The sequence below is a fragment of the Gymnoscopelus microlampas genome (assembly GCF_963454915.1).
Source record: "Gymnoscopelus microlampas genome assembly, chromosome: 19".
Lineage (NCBI taxonomy): Eukaryota > Metazoa > Chordata > Actinopteri > Myctophiformes > Myctophidae > Gymnoscopelus > Gymnoscopelus microlampas.
This window is the reverse complement of record NC_139956.1, coordinates 27495664-27513967: the sequence shown is the minus strand read 5'-3', so window position 1 is coordinate 27513967 and position 18304 is coordinate 27495664. Positions and strand designations below refer to the sequence as shown.

General features: G+C 43.9%; 1 protein-coding gene across 1 annotated transcript in view; it reads right to left on the bottom strand.

Moving 5' to 3' along the window:
• arhgef40 (Rho guanine nucleotide exchange factor (GEF) 40) overlaps positions 1-18304 on the bottom strand; it is a 70605-nt gene that overhangs the window by 31508 nt on the left and 20793 nt on the right. Inside the window, exons 4-11 of the mRNA XM_084043070.1 lie at positions 10723-11008; positions 8985-10236; positions 6468-6709; positions 5626-5802; positions 4216-4330; positions 2744-2837; positions 2446-2532; positions 1745-1861 (exon numbers count right to left, since the gene is read on the bottom strand). Of these exons, the coding sequence (XP_083899196.1) occupies positions 1745-1861; positions 2446-2532; positions 2744-2837; positions 4216-4330; positions 5626-5802; positions 6468-6709; positions 8985-10236; positions 10723-11008 (2370 nt within the window). The remainder of the gene's footprint in view (positions 1-1744; positions 1862-2445; positions 2533-2743; positions 2838-4215; positions 4331-5625; positions 5803-6467; positions 6710-8984; positions 10237-10722; positions 11009-18304) is intronic.

Genomic DNA, 18304 nt, shown 5'->3' with positions numbered 1-18304 from the left:
ACATCAGAAAAAACTGGTACCAGAGCTAGCTCTGACTGGCACTGCCCACAAGCCACAAGACAACAAGGGAAATTCACACATTTGATACCTTGGCGCGTGTTGGCTACGACACTTCTGACGCAGATGCGTAGCCGTTTACCCACATGCGTCTACAACTGAAAGACATGGCCATCGATTTTCAAAGAGAACCTCTGGCCATAAAACTTACAGTGATTGAAGAGCAAAACGTTGAACTAGTAAATAGTTATAAATACTGAGGCACAGTGGTTGACCATGAGCTCTCATTTGATGCAGGAAAAAAAGAAAGATGTCGTTTGTAAAACGAGCCAACAGCATCTGTTCTCTCTCAGCATACTCAGCTTTTTTTGATGTGGGCTAAACTGGACACCGATGACCCTGATCTGACAGGTCATTTGTGGAGTCAGTCAACAAACAAACAGGTAACAAGAACAGACTGCGCAGGATCACAAAGGCCACCCCTCTGCCGGATCATTAGTGTACAACAAACGCGGACAAAAGACATCTATTGCATACAAGCTGTTGGAAATGTCAAAGCCATTTTGGAATGCTATACGGCCACTCTTGGCCTTTCAACAGTCATTTCTCCCCAGCTCCTTCCATCTGGACGCTGACCCCAGATGGTACCATCTGAAATCCAATGGAAGCAGAGCGCCCTTCATCCCCGCTGTCTTTAATCTGCTGAACATGCACTGGTAGCCATGTTGTTTTCGTCTTGTTTTGATCTGACAATGTTATGATTATTTGAGCTCTTGTTTGTTCAGTGTTTGTGTTATTGTACAGCTGCCGCTTCAACCACATGAACCCCTAGCATCCATATTCTGGGCATGTCATAATAGGCGACAATTTGGCGTAAGATGGAGGCGAACATTCTGTGAAAATGTATAAAGGAGGGGTTTTCAAAGTTTTTCAGGTCAAGGACCCCTTAGCTGAGAGAGAGATGAAACAGGGATCCCCACTACATAATGTATAAAATTGTGTTGTTGCATATTCAACTTTTTCATAGATTTCACAGATAGCTTCATAGACATGTTTGACAACACTATAATCAATGTTAATGTTTAGGGATGTCCGATTTTATCGGCCTCCCGATATTATCGGCCGATATTAGCATAAAAATTGATATCGGGAAAATATCGGTATCGGTTTTTGAAAAAAAAAAAAAAAAGCTTTTTTTTTTTTTTTTTTTTTTGCTTTATAAATAAGTTACAGGAGTTCTTACTGTATATGGTGTGTGTGATATGAAATTTGAGCTTACCCTAATCACAATAATCCCCGCATATATCGGTATCGGTTGATATCGGTATCGGTAATTAAGAGTTGGACAATATCGGTATATCGGTTATCGGTAAAAAAGCCAATATCGGACAACCCTATTAATGTTAATGTGTATTTGTGACATTTAACCAGTTAAACCATCAATACGTGGTAAAACCAAGTACACTCTGTACCTGGTCTGCTCTTTTCCCCCTCTACACCGATCCTATTTGCTGAAAATAGCCCATCTACACAGCGTTGTGAGCTTTAGATGTGCTATTTTCAACTAATGTTCCCCTCAGAATAGGGATGCTAGGCTTCAAGTATTTAATGCAACACAAAAAAGTCCCTATCACACAAAGATTTGGATACCCCCCCTGTAGTAACTCTGAGGATCCCCTAGGGGTCCCGGACCCCCTGTTGAAGACCCCTGGCAAAAAAACTATAAATCAGGCATTGTTTCTCTCACCAGTCGGAAGGCCAGCCAGTCTGAATGAGAGTGGCTGAAGTCTCCGTCCATCTCCGTGGGCAGCTGCTGTTTGTCCACATACTGCTGCAGGACCCCTGTCCCTCGCACCACGTGGACCTGAAGACACCAAGAGGACACAAGAGGACACAAGAGGACACAAGAGGACACAAGGGGACACAAGGGGACACAAGAGAACAAGTGAAATGAGGACAGAGAAAAGAAAGTGAGAAACGAAGACATTCAGCCTCAGATTATGAAAACATCTTCTTTTTTAAACCTACATGTTAACATGGATATCGTTGTTGTCGGGCAGAAACCTCTTATCTCCATATTTTATTTATTTATTTATTTTTTGTAAATTAACGCCCTACTTGATCATACTACAGCGTCACACAAAAGCATCAAAAGTAGCAGATCTGCAAGCTCAAATGATGTTCGACGTCATTGTTTTGCGATGGGGAGAAATACACGGCAACACATAAGGTATTTTTTTTGCCACACTTTAATACTGATCTCCTCACATCAGAACAATAGGATCAACCAAAAAAGACGCGCAGCAAACGTGAGAAAAGTTTTACTTTTCGCTGCTTGTTGTGCAGCCAGAGACAGTGGCAGCCAACCAGAAGTGCCCTGTTGTGTGAAATAGGCATCCATAAGATAATAGGAGCACAGATTATAGTGTGGAAAGTGTGTGAGGTCACCTCTACTCCTTCCAGGTTATGAGTGGGAGCCTCCTGCTGCTCCTCCACCAAGATCAGAGCAGACCCGAGACCACCGTCAACCAACGCCTGGAACACACCAGGTACACACACACACACACACACACACACACACACACACACACACACACACACACGCACAGCAATCACAATCAGGCCTCGAGAGGGTAAAAGCACACAAACATATTCCCACCTGCGAGGAGTAAACAAAAGCAACAAACATTTATCGCATTAGAGCTTTTTTTTTTCTTTTTTAAACAGCTTTTCGGGTGTCTCTCACCTGGAAGCGTTTAAAAGCGGCGAGGCAGAGAGCGGAGGGCGGGGCCTGTCTGCTGTCTATTAGGACGGTCAGACCTCTCTCCTTGGCTGGAGGCCTGGTGGGGGGGAAGGGGGGGGGGGGGGGGATCATGGGAAGCAGACAGACACAGATGCACTAGGATTATTAGCCAGAGGACCAGAAACTGGGCCAAACAACAACTAGACTCAACAGAGGAATTTTAATTTCAAAATGAGATATCGTCGTCATATGGGAAAAAGGTTACATCTGCTTTTCAAGTCTCCATTATTACACTCACAGATAAAACGGATGCAAGTAAACAAATATCTCTTGAAACGTTTGACTAAATGACAACACTCAAACCCCTGAAAGGTTTCTAGGGTTTGTTTAAAGCTGCAGTGTGAAACGTTCTTTTAACCTATCTGTATGGTAGAGTATGTTAATAGTATATCGTCTCTGTCGGGTGGAAACCTCATACTGTATGTCCAAAATTGTTACTTTTCGGGATTCGCTTGGCGCCGCATTTTGAGCTTGTGGATCGGCTACTTTTGATAGTTTTGAGTGACGCTGTTGCGTGATCATGTAGGGCATTAATTTACGGGGGGAAAAAAATAACACAAAAAGTTAGAAAATGGAGATAAGAGGTTTCTGCCCGACAGCAACGATATACATAACGGAGGTGGTCTCTCTACTCTTCCATTGAGACATTTAGACCCTGGTGTAGGGTAGGACCCCTGTTGGTTGACAAGTAGTACTGCATGAAGCTCATAAGCTTATAATATCTCCCCAGGCCTCTTGGTCGAGTGGTACACATTTGGTACACAGAGTAGGACATACAAGTTATGGATTGCAGTTTTTAATCTAGCTTGGGTGTGTCATGGTAGGAGAAAACCAAGAACAGTGACTTCTAAAGACGTGTCAAATCATGTTAAATTTAGAAAGCATTTTAGAAAGTGGTTCAAACGAAACAGGTTTGACACAAATTGCTTAATGGACCAAGATGAGAACAGAACAGAGAGCAGAGAATAAGCTTAATTTTGTTTGTCTTTTCTTCTCTCTTTGCTCATTCAGTTAATGAAACAAATATGGAAAAAAAGATTAGATGTACAGTTTACACAATTGTCAACGAGCCTAGCATGGATACTGTACAGTAATTTTGACCGTGACCTTGATTGTGACATTTGAATTTTTGGACCCAAAGAGGTTAATCACCTCTGTTCAAATAAAGTGTTTCTTTACCATCAATTCGGAGTGCGGAATCTAAATGGCCTAGCACCCACTGTCGATGTGCATGTAATTAGCTATGCTTTGAAGTCTACTGATCATTCCCACTAAGTTTCATGAAAATCCGCCCATCCATTCTCAAGTTATGTTGTTCACAGACAGACACACGCTGCACACACACAGGACAGGAGTGATTACAATCCCCTCCCCTGCCATGCATGGCACGCGGGCAGAGCACAGATGATGCTCACCGGGTGATGGTGTGGTAGCAGACAAGCACCCGGGCCAGCTCATCCTCACAGTAACCCTCTTCAGGAAGATGTGCGTCTGTGACAACCAGCGCCCGTCCCAGCCTGTCCACCGTACCTGGAGGAGGACAAGGGACAGACACAGGTATATTGGATGCAGCTTAAATAATTTCGCTGCCAGGTGGAAACCTTGTACAGTATGTCCAAAAAACTTTGTATTCATTTTTTATATCATTTTAAAAACATTGTAAACTAGTGTAAATAGCTGATCTACAAGCTCATATTTTTCCTGTATTGTACCAATATCAATATTGGTCATAAATATGATTTGTGTCTACATCTCTTAGCTGTATGTTGGACATACAAAATAGAAGAGAGATAGAACTGTAAAGAAGGGTGAATTAATACGCTTCAATAATAGAAACTCAACAAATGTTAGAGCATGTGCATTTAGAGGAGTGGGAGCTAGAGATATAGACAGTAAGCTGAATACATGGATCAAATGTTCATGCATTAGGGTTACATTCATTCTCAATCTCTGGTTGCACAACTCCAGACTTCAAAACGCCCCTCTCAAAACTTCACTTGCCGCCCAGCCAAAATGTAATTTCTGGCATCGCCACTGCTTCCGATACTCAATTAGTAACGTCTGAAATCGGAGCATGTCGAGTGAAGGAGTGACAGGGAGAAAGACAGTGGAATGAAAATGACAGAAAACAAGAAGAGAGTTGAACAAAGACAGCAATAATGGGGAAATCATTCTTGACAACGATGTGTTTTGTTTGGGAGAAAATAACATGTACTGTACCACTTCTGCTGACACCCAGCAAATAAAAAAGTGTTCAGGAAAGCTACTTTAACCATTTAAACCCCATATGGTTGAGCGGAGTCACTCAGGGCTCCATACTAGTGTCTTTTATGTTTTCTATTATTGTGGGGATAGCTTTCGCTGAAAATAGTCGATCGACAAGCTCACAACGTGTTGCGTTGTGAGCTTGTCTGCACAAGCCTTCCCCACAATACAGATGCTGGGGTTTAAGTGGTTAAAGGCATAACTTTGCCCTATGTTTACATAACAAAAGAATAAAATATATTGTTTACCAATCATTTCCATCTATACCAGCAGTTATCACCGACTGGAGTTGTGTGGTGGTGTTTACCTCTGTTTGTTTTGTTAGACTGGGATGTTTTTGGGCAACAAAACAAAACAAACAAAATACAGCGAGAGGGCGGCGTGTTTCTGCATGTAAACACCACCACACTACTCCAGTGGCTGATAACTGCTGGTATAGTGGGAAATGATGGGTACGAAATGTATATTTTGTTTTGTTGAGTAAATACAGGGCAAAGTTACATACTATGTAATTTGTGTAACTATGTATGCCTTTAACGACACAAACACAGGAAACTGACCTGTCAACTGGAGCTTCCCTGATTGGAGAAGTGCCGTTTCAACTTCCCTTAGCAGTGGGGGCTCTTTGGACGAAAGGCCGTTTGATTGGTCGGGACACGTCTCCGACTCCGCCTCACCCGCAGAGGCGTTTGATAGGGATTGGCTAGTCGAGTCAGGTAAACATTCTGGCTTGGTGTCTGTGGATAGATGCAGAAATACAAATGAGAATACAATACACATGGGCATTTAGGGGTTGCAATAGTTAATCAAACTAATCATTTTAATAGATGACAATAAAAAAATCTTAATGAAGATTGAATCTTAATAAATTATTTAATGATCAATTTTCAAAACCAACCAAAAATAGCAGATCTACAAGCTCACAACGCGTTGCGATCCGACATCTTGTGAGCTTGTAAATCTGTAATTTTTGGGGTATTATTGTGTGACACAGTTAGGGCTTAAAATAGGGCTTAAAAGCACCCTGGGCAAGACCTGGGATGTTGGTTGTCTAGGAAGTTGACAACCGGAAATGGTTGAATTTGGCGGAAGTACCGGCCAAGGAAATTACGTTGATGCTTTACAAATCTGTTAACATTTTCCATGAATGAAACGAGTGTTGTGATTGGTCAAAAAATAGCTTAAAAGTGGTTAGTCAAACTAATCGATATAGAAGATTACAACAAATATTATAATAATAAAAAGCACATCCCAATTATTCAACTATTCAAAAAAGCGAACAAAATAATGATCGCTAAGAAGATAAACGAAAACACAATTACACATGACAAAAAATCACAACAAGATATTTTTGTATGAAGGCAGTACTATTGGGTGTTATATGAACTCTGTATAATCGAACCTGAAGGCTGACTGTCCTCTGCTCCCTCGTTAGACGTAGCGTTCCCTTCGCTGTTGGACCCGCCTGCTGATGTGTGCTGCTGTGTGCATTCTGATTGGTCGTCCTCTGTGATTGGCAGCGTTGCGGCCGAGGAGCGAGTGGAACTCGGCTGAGCAGCTTTGGCCTGTGGTTTGGAAGCTTTCTGGTTGCCACGGCCACCAGACCTGGCCCTCCCTTTGGCTCCCCTCCCCTTCCTCTTCCTCCTGCAACACACACCAGGTGTGGTGGTGACCATTAGAGAAGCATCACCTTAATATGTACTGACGTCCCGTCCAAATAAACACATAAAGTAAAAGTATGAGTGAAGTCATGTGTGCAGGGCCCTAGAGTTACTTCCTGTCAGCTACAGGATGGCAGGAAGTGCCGTTCACTTCCATTACATGGGGAAGAAGGAGGTCCCGTTGCGTTGTGTTGACGGAGCTGAAGTGTGTGAAGTCTGATGCATGGGGTTCAACATGGGTGAACCATGACACGGCAGTGGCCGGCACCAACCAAAGGGACAGATGTGTCCTGCGTTGACCCATCTTGGCACCCATCTGCTTGTAGATGAATGGCCTGAATACTTTACACAGTGTACTGATAGAATACCCCCCCCCCCACTTGAGTTTAACCCATTAAGACCTGAGGCAGATTCTACATTTAATGTCTTCTAAATCCTCAGTTTTCTGAAAAACCTGTTGCTGTGGTGCTCAAAACGTTTTCATGTCAAGGACCCCTAAAAGGATGTATTATGTATTTGACCGCCGACCCCCATCTCAAAATAGTTTCTTCCAGGGACCCCCAGAAGCAAAGATTTTAGTAAAAATACTTTTTTTTGGCAGATCTACAAGCTCGTAGTGCGGCACAAAGCTTGTTTACCTGCTTTTTGTGAATAGCCAAAGCATAAAATAATTATTTTTAGCTCAAATCTAAAATGACACTGAGAAGCAGTTTAAACTGTTTTAATTAGTCCTAGTTTCACATCCTATATGCATACAGTATGTAGGATACAAAAAAACAAAACACCTCTGTGCTTTGTCACAAATTGCACCCTTCAACCATACTATGAATGTGTCATCATTCATATGTATTGATGTAATTCATATCTTAATTCTATTCATAACAACGTAATGCAATGCTGTCATGTTTGTCAAGGTGCGCTCTCACAATGTTTTCGTATTGCTGAGCCCATGCATAATGTTTTTTTTTATATTCCACGTGTATGTTTTGGTGTTGGGTACACTGCGTGCATTCCTCTATTCTAAAAATAGTGCTAGTCAAACAAACTACACATCCGGAAAACCGGCACTTTGTTGGCATTGCCCACAGCCCCAGAAGATATTATGGAAAACGGTGGGAAACGGACGCATCTGACGGGTTTTGATGCCAGTACAAAAGTACTGGCATCAAAATATACTTAAAATACAAAAAGAAAAAGTGCTTGTTATGCATAATGTTTCACTTCATGATTTTTTTCCTAAGTTTTAAAAGTTTGCCAAAATCTTTCAAAAACAGCCCATCTACAAGCTCACAACGCGTCGTAATGCGACAAGTGAGCTTGTAGATCTGCTATTTTCAAAAAGAAAAAGTATAACATAGGGCTTAATTGGTTTATGTGTTTTGCATCTAAATCTACAAAGTAACTTGTAACTAAAGTTTTCAAATAATTGTAGCTGAGTAAAAAGTACAATATTTGCCTTTGAGATAACCTAATAGAAAACGTTTAAAGTGTTGAAAAATGGACCTGCTCAAGTAAGAGTACCTCAAAATCGAACAGTACTAGAGTAAATGTACTTAGTTACTTTCCACCACTGGCCCTAACAAGCCCACAGACTTCTGCTTTGATTTAGTAGTGCATACATTTTTCCTCACCATTTCCCAGAAATGTTAACAAGCCAACTTTCTGTCACCTCTGATTCTGTCCGTGATGGCTTATTTAATGTTCCAATATAGTGTATAACACTGTGCAGATGTTGCATTGAGATGACTGCACGACTATAAAAAGTGATTTGATCAAAGGTAACAAAATACTAACTGGCTATAGCCAAGGCTATTGGTAATTTCTCTGGGCTGTTTAGCATTTTGCGGTTTGTCAAATTTATAGCACAATAATGTGCACTTTTGGGAAACATTATTGTCTGAAATTTTGTGCAGCCCAATGTATGCATTTTAGCCGCATGCAGCTGAAGAAACAGGCAGCATAATTGTTAGCCGCATGTGTAAACAAGTGGAAGAAATGCACTCAATCAAGACCATAATGCACGGCCATATGTTGTGCATCATGCCCATTTGTTAGACCTACAGTAAATAGAAAGGAAGAAATTACATTCGTTTCAGATTCGTCTTTTTTTCAGTTACAGTGCTTTGCTATCTTCTTCTGAGTGAGCGCATGTGATTAATGTGCAACGCAGATCAATTTTGCATAGCAGCGTTACACCACATTCCATACAAAACTGCAGAATGGATGTGTGTGTGTGTGTGTTGTGAGATTCACAGTACCTCGGTGCTCTGTGTCCTGCTGTTTTGACCTCCTTTCCTTTCGGACCAACTCGATCTTCTGTCTTTCCTTCAGCCCTTTCCTTTATCAAGGTGTCTTTTGAGTCAGAACCAGCACCTGGTCCAGAAAGTTCTGTGGAGTCACCTGCCTCCCCTTCACTACCGCACTGAGATTCCTTTGTGGTAGATCCAGTAACCGAGGGGACGTCGGTATTCCCTCCGCTTCCCGGAACTCCGACAAACGCCCCCCCGGCTTTTAGTCCACATTCTGGCTCGTCTAAAGTGGGCGTAGTGGCATCGCTGTCTCCATTCAGTGGTTTATCGGCTTCCTCGAACACAGAGTCCGACTGAGAGCTGTGATCTGATTGGCCCTCCACACGCGCCTTGAGACCGCTCAAATCGCGGGCCTCGCTCGCCACCAGACTGTCAGTGCTTCCAGAATCCTTGCTTCCGTGGCTGTCCCTGCATGGCAGCGTGGGGGCGTTGCCGTCCCTCTCCCTGCCCACCCCGGGTCTCCTCTCCTTGAAGGGACCTTCAAAATAAAGGCACCCTCTTCCCAGGCCTTCTGGGGCTCCGCCTGTTCTATTTCCCTCATCAGAGTCGTGGAGAGACGAGGAACACGACCTGCTCGCTCTGCCCGAGGCCGCGAACCTCGGCGAGGGCCCGGAGGGCGCCGGATCGGTCCTGGGGGTCCCTGCGTCTCTCTTGCTGCCCAGGACCGCGCGACACCCGACCGTGCCGTCTAGCCTCCCGTACCCCCAGGCTTTCCCCCTGCGCAGCTTGATGGCTTTGCTCCGTCGGCACAGCGGCAGCGTCTTGGTCTTACAGATCCCGTGCATCTCCAGGTACCTCTGCCGGGGGTCGGCCCCTCCGTCGGGGCCTCCCCTGGGCTCCAGGAGCTCCACGTAGTCCCCGTCCGTCTGGCACGTCCTCCCCATGCGCCCCAGGCCGTCCTCGCTCCGCCTCCGCCGCGGCACGGCGGGCTCCGAGTCCACGCCGTCCGGCGGCAAGTTCTCCTCGTCCTCCTCCTCGTCCCAGGACCAGGAGTCCATTTCCCCGGAGGAGGAGCCGCCCCAGCCCACCCCCAGGCTGCTGCCCCCCTCGCTGGGAAGGCGGCCGGGCAGCATCCCCTCGTGGGCGGACATCAGCTCGTCCGCGGGGTCGTGGACGAACTTAGGGTAGACCACCTCCTTCCAGGGGAGGCGGGCGATCCCGTCGCACGTGCTGACCAGGCAGGTGTCCAGACCACCTCCGACTGGTGAAGATGACAGGGAAGATGACAAAAGAAAGGTGTCAGGAATAGAGAATAGTCGGAGAGAATACATTTAGCATCATACTAGAAATCGATTTTATATCCATATCGTGATATGAGACTGGATATCATCTGGGAGAAGTGTTGTGATATGTCTTTATCTGGTATTAATCAATTAATTAATCAATTAATTAATTAATTAAGTCTGAAATTTTAAGCAGCATTTTACACTTCAACATTGAAAAAAAATTCAGGTCTAAAGTGGGAGACCTGCTATTTTCAATATTAAAAAAATGTCACAATCACAATACGATATTATTGTCACAAAATCGATATCAATGTATTGGTCAAAAATATTGCGACAGCCGATTTTGTTTTTCATATCATACTAAATGTATATTTTGCCTACAAGGCTGAATAAAAGCGTGAACATGAGAAAGAAAAGGGAGTATACTACTCGGATTAAAGAAGGTGAAAACCCTTCCTCACCCTCTCTTTTGTGACCCCGTTCCTTGTTGACGCTGTGCAGCCACTCGGTGGTGAACACCAACGGGTGCTGTGACTCGGGCACCAGGATTTCCTGGACGGTGCGCCCCCCCGGGGCCAGACACTTCAGGGCCAGCCGGGGACAGCGAGTAGAGAAGGGCACCACCTGCAGGTAGAAGTCGGTGGTGCGCAGGAGCCTCCAGTCCAGGGTGGAGAGCTGCACCACCACTTTCTCTCCCAGACACAAGGGCCAGCCGGAGTGGAGGAACAAGCAGCCCAGATACTGAGACTGAGACAGAGAGAGAGAGACAGAGTTAATTTTTCTTTTTGTCAAATTATATACATTCCCTTTGCCCTGCTGCTGCTGTACCCAAATGCTTTCAAATGGTTACTAAATGCTATAATATGCACTTTAAAGGCCAAGACCACTTTGGTAGAGGTTTAAGTTGTGTAGTTACCTTGCCATGATGTAACTCCAAAGGTGGACAAGAAATCTAAAATAATTGCTCCATTGATTAGAAATTGAGAATTCAAAATATGCTCCTCATTGACATGGTGAAAAGTCACTCTTTTTGCACGTAACGGAACGCAAACAAAGTTGATTCAGATGTAGAACCTCACCAAATCAAGTACTGTTTGTTTTTTTAATCAGTACTGATTTATACTTTGCTGTACAACAGTGTTGCATGGAAAGTGTTGCTATTTATTGCTGTGCCACCCCCGCGTACAATGGAGTATAAATTACGCTTATAGGCCTAGGCTATTTTGAGACTTTTCGTCTATAATGACATGCCCAAAATAGGGACACCAGGGTTATTTAATAGGGCTTGACACACATTTTCTTTTAGAAGCCTATAATACTCCCAACAACCCCCACTAGTTAAAGTTAATTTGTGAGACACAGATGTCATCATAGCTTAGGCAGGCCACACACACACACACAGACACACACACACACACACACACACACACACACACACACACACACACACACACACACACACACACACACACACACACACACACACACACACACACACACACACACACACACACACACACACACACACAGCCTCTGTTCATTCATCCTCGCGTTTTCCCAAATCATCCCAATTTCACCAGTTAGCATATTTGTTCACTGTTGACAGAGCCACTCTCTCAGCTGAAGAGGTATTCATTCATTCATTCATTCAGCAGGTGAAGGGAGGAACAGAGGGACAACCAGTCACACAACTGGGAGACGGAGATGAATCATTAGCGTGTTAACTAATTACACCGATGTGAAGTTCAGACAGTAGCTAGCCCCTATGGGTACTGTAGCTGCTAAACTGGCATCTAAATCAGGTGTCTTCAATGTTTTTCAGACCAAGAACCCCTTAGATGAGAGAGAGATGAAGAGAGGACCAGTACATATTGTATACAATTGTGTTGCAGATTAAACTTTTTCATAGATTTCATAGATAGCTTCATATACTGTATTTTCAGACATTTAACCACTTAAACCGTCAATACTTAGTAAACTTGACCTTTGGCTGTGTACTTGGTCTGCTCTTTTTCCTCCTCTACACCAAACCTCTTGGCCAAAAATAGCTTAGTTTTGCCAGACCCAGAGGGTCGGCCTACAGTACATGAGGTTTGTCGGTCTGTCCCTCTTTCCCTCTTTTCTGTCCCTCTTTTCCTCTTTTCCTCTTTTCCTCTGCACACACGTCATGCGAAGTCCGGCCATTCAGATTTCAACCACTAGGGGTCTGGCAGTACCAGGTCTCCTGGTTCTAGTTGGCTTAAGTTCTCTTCAGAAAAGGGATGCTAGGGTTCAAGTGGTTAATGTAAAAAAGAAAGTTCCTATCACAAAGGAAATTGGCGGACTCCCTGTAGTAACTCTGAGGACCCCATAGGGGTCCCGCACCCACTGTTGAAGACCCCTGATCTAAATTCAACATGTAAGTAGCCATGGGATTCAATGGTTCCCGAGCCATGTGGCCCATAGGGCAGGAGTCTATCTCCTGTTTCTGTAGCGTGAGGCGGCTTGATGTACAAGTGCACCCCCTGGACAAGACGCTAGTCACAGGGACTTACCCCCAATCCATCCCTTGATGCTGAGTACCAAGCAGGGAGGCATGGGGTCCCATTTTCATAGTCTTTGGTGTGACCCTACTGAGGAATCGAAACCCCAACCTCCCAATCTCAGGGCGGACACTCTAAACACAAGGCCACTGAGCTGGTCAAAAATTGACACGTAACAAAATATTTAAATGTACCACTTTAGTCCTATATGTCCTATATAGTCCTACAGTATATATATATATAATATTAAATAGCCAGTCTACAAGCGTTCAAGCCTGTAGATCTTATCTCTTTCTGTCTCTCCTCTGTCTCTCCCTCTCTCTCTCTCTCTCTTCTTTCCCCCGACACGGTCGAGGCAAGAGGCCGCCACCCTAGAGCCTAGGGTCTGCCTGACGTTTCTTCCAGTTAAAGGAGGAGTTCACCCAAAAAATGACTTATTTTCTATCAATTACACACCCCATGAAGCCTTGATTTCAGGGATTTATTTTTGTTTTTGTGGCATTCCTAAGACAATAATTTGATGACCGTGTGTATTTCCGGTAGGAGACACAAATAATCTACTTTGTGTCTCCTACCGGATACATTAGCCGGTAGGAGACGGGAATCAAATTATTAGCTTAGGAATGCGACAAAAACTAAAAAGAATCCATGGATTCAAGGCTTCATAGGGTGTGCAATTGATAGAAAGTAAGTAATTTTTTGGGTGAACTCCTCCTTTAAGAGGGAGTTTTTCGTTGCCACTGTCGCAAAATTGCTTGCTCAGGGTGGGATGTCGGGTCTCTTCTCTACATGTAAAGTGTCTTGAGACAACTTGTTGTGATTTGACACTTTAATAAAATTGAATTGAATTGAATTGAATCTGGTATTTGTAATTTTTTTTGACATTTTGACATGTTTTGACAATCTTCAAAGAAAGTCACCTACAATGACATGCACAAAATAGGGACACCAAGTTGAAAGTTGCTAAGCACTTATATGAATTGTTTGAACTGTTTCCCACAGGCAATGCAGAGCAATTTACACATAACAGTCAGCTAGACTCTCTCTAACAGTAATAAAACACTTCAGTGGTAGACAAACCCACAGACTCACGTGGGTGTGCCTGCCTGCCTGCCTGCCACACAAATGGAAATAAAGTCAGACATATGACTCACACACAGTGAGTTATACAATGTTTCTTTCTTTCTTTCTGTCAGTGTCAAACTGCTTAGCTAGCATGACAGAGCGCGAGGACAGCGGATAAACCACAGAATAGCCATGAGTGAGTCACATGGAAACGTGTAGAAAGTCGACCCGTCAGAGCGGCCGGCCACCGTGAAAACAAACTCCCTGGCTTACGGACAACACAACTCAACACGGTCCCCTTCACAGCGCTCTGCTATAACGCTATGTGAATACTGGTCGCCTGAACAACACATCCATACACACAGTACAGCGAAGGGTTCAGAGCGCCATAAAATAACTGTTAAATCCAGTTAGGAGGTATAGAACCGAGGGGCCAGTTTAGCAGGTCTGTGCCAGATTGGCCAAGAGGTTTAAAATAGTGAAAATAGCCGGTCTACAAGCTCGTAATGCCTCGCTTTGTGACGCTTTGTGTGTAAGCTGGTATAGATCAGCTATTTTCCCTATTCGTCACACATGCAACAGAATATAGGGCTTTAGTGGTTAACTGACCTATATACAAAACAAACAAACAAACAAACAAACAAACAAAAAGAACATTGATCCATAAGCTACACCCACCTTAAGCAGTCCTGACTCCTGCATCAAACCAGCAACATTCTCCCTGTCTGCCTGGGTGGAAAGACGACTAAAATACTCATACTCTACGCCACCATTGCTGCTGCTGTGTCTCAGCTGTTCCCATGCAGCCACATAAAAATCACTGGCTGATGCGGAGGGGCCTCTCCACTCCTCTCCCCTCCACGTCTCAAACACCCCCCCCCCGTGCCCTCCAGACTCACGAGACATGATCAGATTATATTCCTGGCTCAGCCTCCTTTTTCATCACTCCCTGCTCTCTCTTTCTCCCTTTCTTTCTCTCTCTCTCTCTCTCTCTCTCGCTTTGCTGTTTCAATGTCTTCCCCTCATTAGCCCCTAATCGCCCACTTTCTCTGCCTGTTCTTATTTTTCGTGGTTGTTGAGTTCCAGGGAAGGGGGGGTTTGTCTGATTTTGTCTGATGTCTGCACAGTAGAATCCACAGTGTTGATTTATCTCAGAGTTCAAAAACTAAATGGACCCATAAAGGATTTTTTCAGTGTCTGTGAAGCTATAGTGTATAGTCATACTCAGCCTTTTTAATGTAAAGACACCCCAGTTTTATATGCATTAGGCCACACTCTCACATTTGATACAATTTCCATCTCATGAGACCCCAATCAACGCTATGAAATCCTCAGTGTTAATTTAACTCTAAGCGTGTACAAATTGGTCACCCACAAAGGTCCATTTGGTTTTTCACTATCAATCATTTAGCTGGGGGCCCCCTCAAAGGACCCATGGGGGTCCCCAAACCCCATGTTGAGAACCAGTGAGGTTGCAGTCGAGACTGCAATGCATTGTGTGATGTTTTGACATCGTCGGTGCTCGTCTTTGTATCGCGTCGGTCGTACACACTCACACTATAACTGCCCCCCCCACTCACACACCCACGCCCCCCCTGTCTGTCTTTCAATGTCCCCCAGTGTTCCTCCTTCACCCACCCCACCTCCATTTCTCAACCATTTCTCAATTGGTCCACTATAGTCTGGAACTTGAGGCCTCTCTTCTTTTTCTGACACACGTGCGCGCACGCACGCACGCACGCACGCACACACACACACACACACACACACACACACACACACACACACACACACACACACACACACACACACACACACACACACACACACACACACACACACACACTGAATGAAAGCCACGATCACTCTCCCACGCCCACCCCTTGTCTCTCTCTCAATTTCTTTCTCTCCCTCTCTCTCTTTCTTTCTCCTCCTCTTCCCAACGCCCGCCCGCTACCTCTCTCTCTCTTGTTACTCCTCCTCCTCTCCCCGCTCCTTCTCTTTCTCTCTTTCTCTCTGTCTCTCTGTCTCTCTGTCTCTCTGTCTCTATGTCTCTCTGTCTCTCTCCCTCTCTCTCTGCACAGCAGTCACACAGACACATATGGAAAGAATTATTGTCATGACTCACACTCTCAACTCTCGTTCCACAGCAGCCTCACTCAGCGACAATGAAACACAGTTTGCCCCGATGCAATGTCTCTGGTGTGCAGTGGTGGAAAAATTTCTCACATTTTTTTAATTTAAAGTAAGTATGTAAGTAAAAGTATCAACACTGCAATGTAGAAATATACTATGTTACAAGTAGAAGTCCGAAATTCATAATTTACTTGCGTAAAAGTACAAAAGTGTTGGTAACAAAATGTACTTAAAGTACCAAAAGTAGGAAGCACTCATTAGGCAGAAAGTCTGAGAGAAATCTTTTGAAAATAGCCAATCTACAAGCACACAATGTGTCACATTGTGAGCTTGTTGATCTGCTACTTTCAAATAGACAAAATATAGGGTTGAAGTGGTGCGTGCGTGTGCGTGCGTGCGTGTGTGCGTGCGTGTGAAATGAAATAAACAATATGAGAAGCTGGATGGAAGTGATAGTGTGATAAAGAACGGGTGTTGCATCCATATGTCTGAGATGCTTGCATATTTGTGTGCACATGCAGGGCATTCATCTGTGTGCAGTGTGTCTGTGCATGTGCATTCATACATTGAATAATATGGAGGAGAATGTTGACGTGAATGACACACCGACCTTGTGCTAGAGTGGTGCACCTTTGTGTAAGTGTGTGTGTGTGTGTGTGTGTGTGTGTGTGTGTGTGTGTGTGTGTGTGTGTGTGCGTGCGTGCGTGCGTGCGTGCGTGCGTGCGTGCGTGCGTGCGTGCGTGCGTGCGTGCGTGCGTGCGTGGGTGTGTGTCAGAGACAGCAAAGTGTGATGAAGAGGCACACAAAGTAAGCAGCCTGTGTATTGTTTGCATCGTATTATGAAACACTTAAACCCTATGTCGTCTCTGTCGGCTGGATATATATGTCCAAAACTGTTCCTTTTCAGGATTCAAATTCAAAACTAGCAAAAGCAGCAGATCGACAAACTCAAAACGTGTCGCTAGGAAGACTAGAGGCTCATTCGTGCGTCTCTAATGGGGATCCTTTAATAAACATGAACTGTAAGCAACGTATTTGTGCTCATAATTAATTCCATGCGTATTACTATACAGTATACTTCAAACACTTTTCCTCAACAGCTGCAGCCATACTATGTCATGTTTTTGATTGATTTCTTGAATACTTACCGAGGCAGAAATGTAAACAGCACGTGGTACAGTAAGATCTGCTATTAAAAATAGCAGATCTACAAGCTCATAGTGCGGCACGAGTGCTGCACTATGAGCTTGTAGATCTGCTTTTTTTTCGATTAGTCGACAAAGTCCTGTGATTATTAGCCACTTGAACCCCATATGGTTGACCGGAGTCCCTCAGGGCTCTATACTAGTCTATACTGTCTTTTCTGTTTTCTATAGTGGGGAAAACTGAAAATAACCGATCGACAAGCTGATTGGCTATTTTCAGCGAAAGCTTTGCCCACAAAACAGATGCTGTGGGTTTAAGTGGTTAGTCGGCTAAGAATTCATTTAGGCGAGGGCAGCCCTAAAGCAAACTGGGATCTGGTGTGTTTTTCAAAGACATTACACCAGGACATGTGCAGTATGTTGCTAGACTCCTGTCTAGCATTAGCTGTAGTCAGTGTCAAAACTGTGACCTTTTAACTACAAGGCGGTCTCTCTAAGCAATGGGCCACCCACTTGGCTATGCCACAATCCATATTTTCATGATTTATTACTGTCATTACACAATAAATTATTCAATGTTAATTTGACTCTGAGAGTGTACAAATGTAAACAAAGGGACCCATAAGAGTCCATTAGGATACATTTTGTACACTCTCTGAGTTACAAATGGATAAATTAACAGCGAGGATTTTACTGTGTAAGGTACCGCGAAACAATGGTTGTTTGTACATCTCTGCGCCAATGTCACCAAGTCAAAACTTTAGGTTGCATGCGTAAACCCTGTTCTCTGAGTTGCATGACTGAAGCCATGTAATCATTCATTTGAAACCATGTCAAACCTTTTCCTATATTTTGGCCTTCCATCCACATTAAAGACCTGGTGGAATGGCTATTTCGCTCATTTTATTTTGAAGTTTCAGTCTCAAACAGTGCTTCAACCAATCAGAAGGTCCCCAGAAGTATGTTTGTTACTATGTTGCTTATTTCTAAGCTAAATGTTTTCAGATACATATTTTAGTGTGCTGATTAAGTTTAAAATGAGTAATACACCATCTGGACGTCATCTTGACTGAGATTAAAAATGGAGTAGCTATGTAATTAAAATCAGGTGTGCTTGGAGGAACATGCAGAATAGGAATCACATCAAGATTCATATATTCATAAGGGTCTGGCTA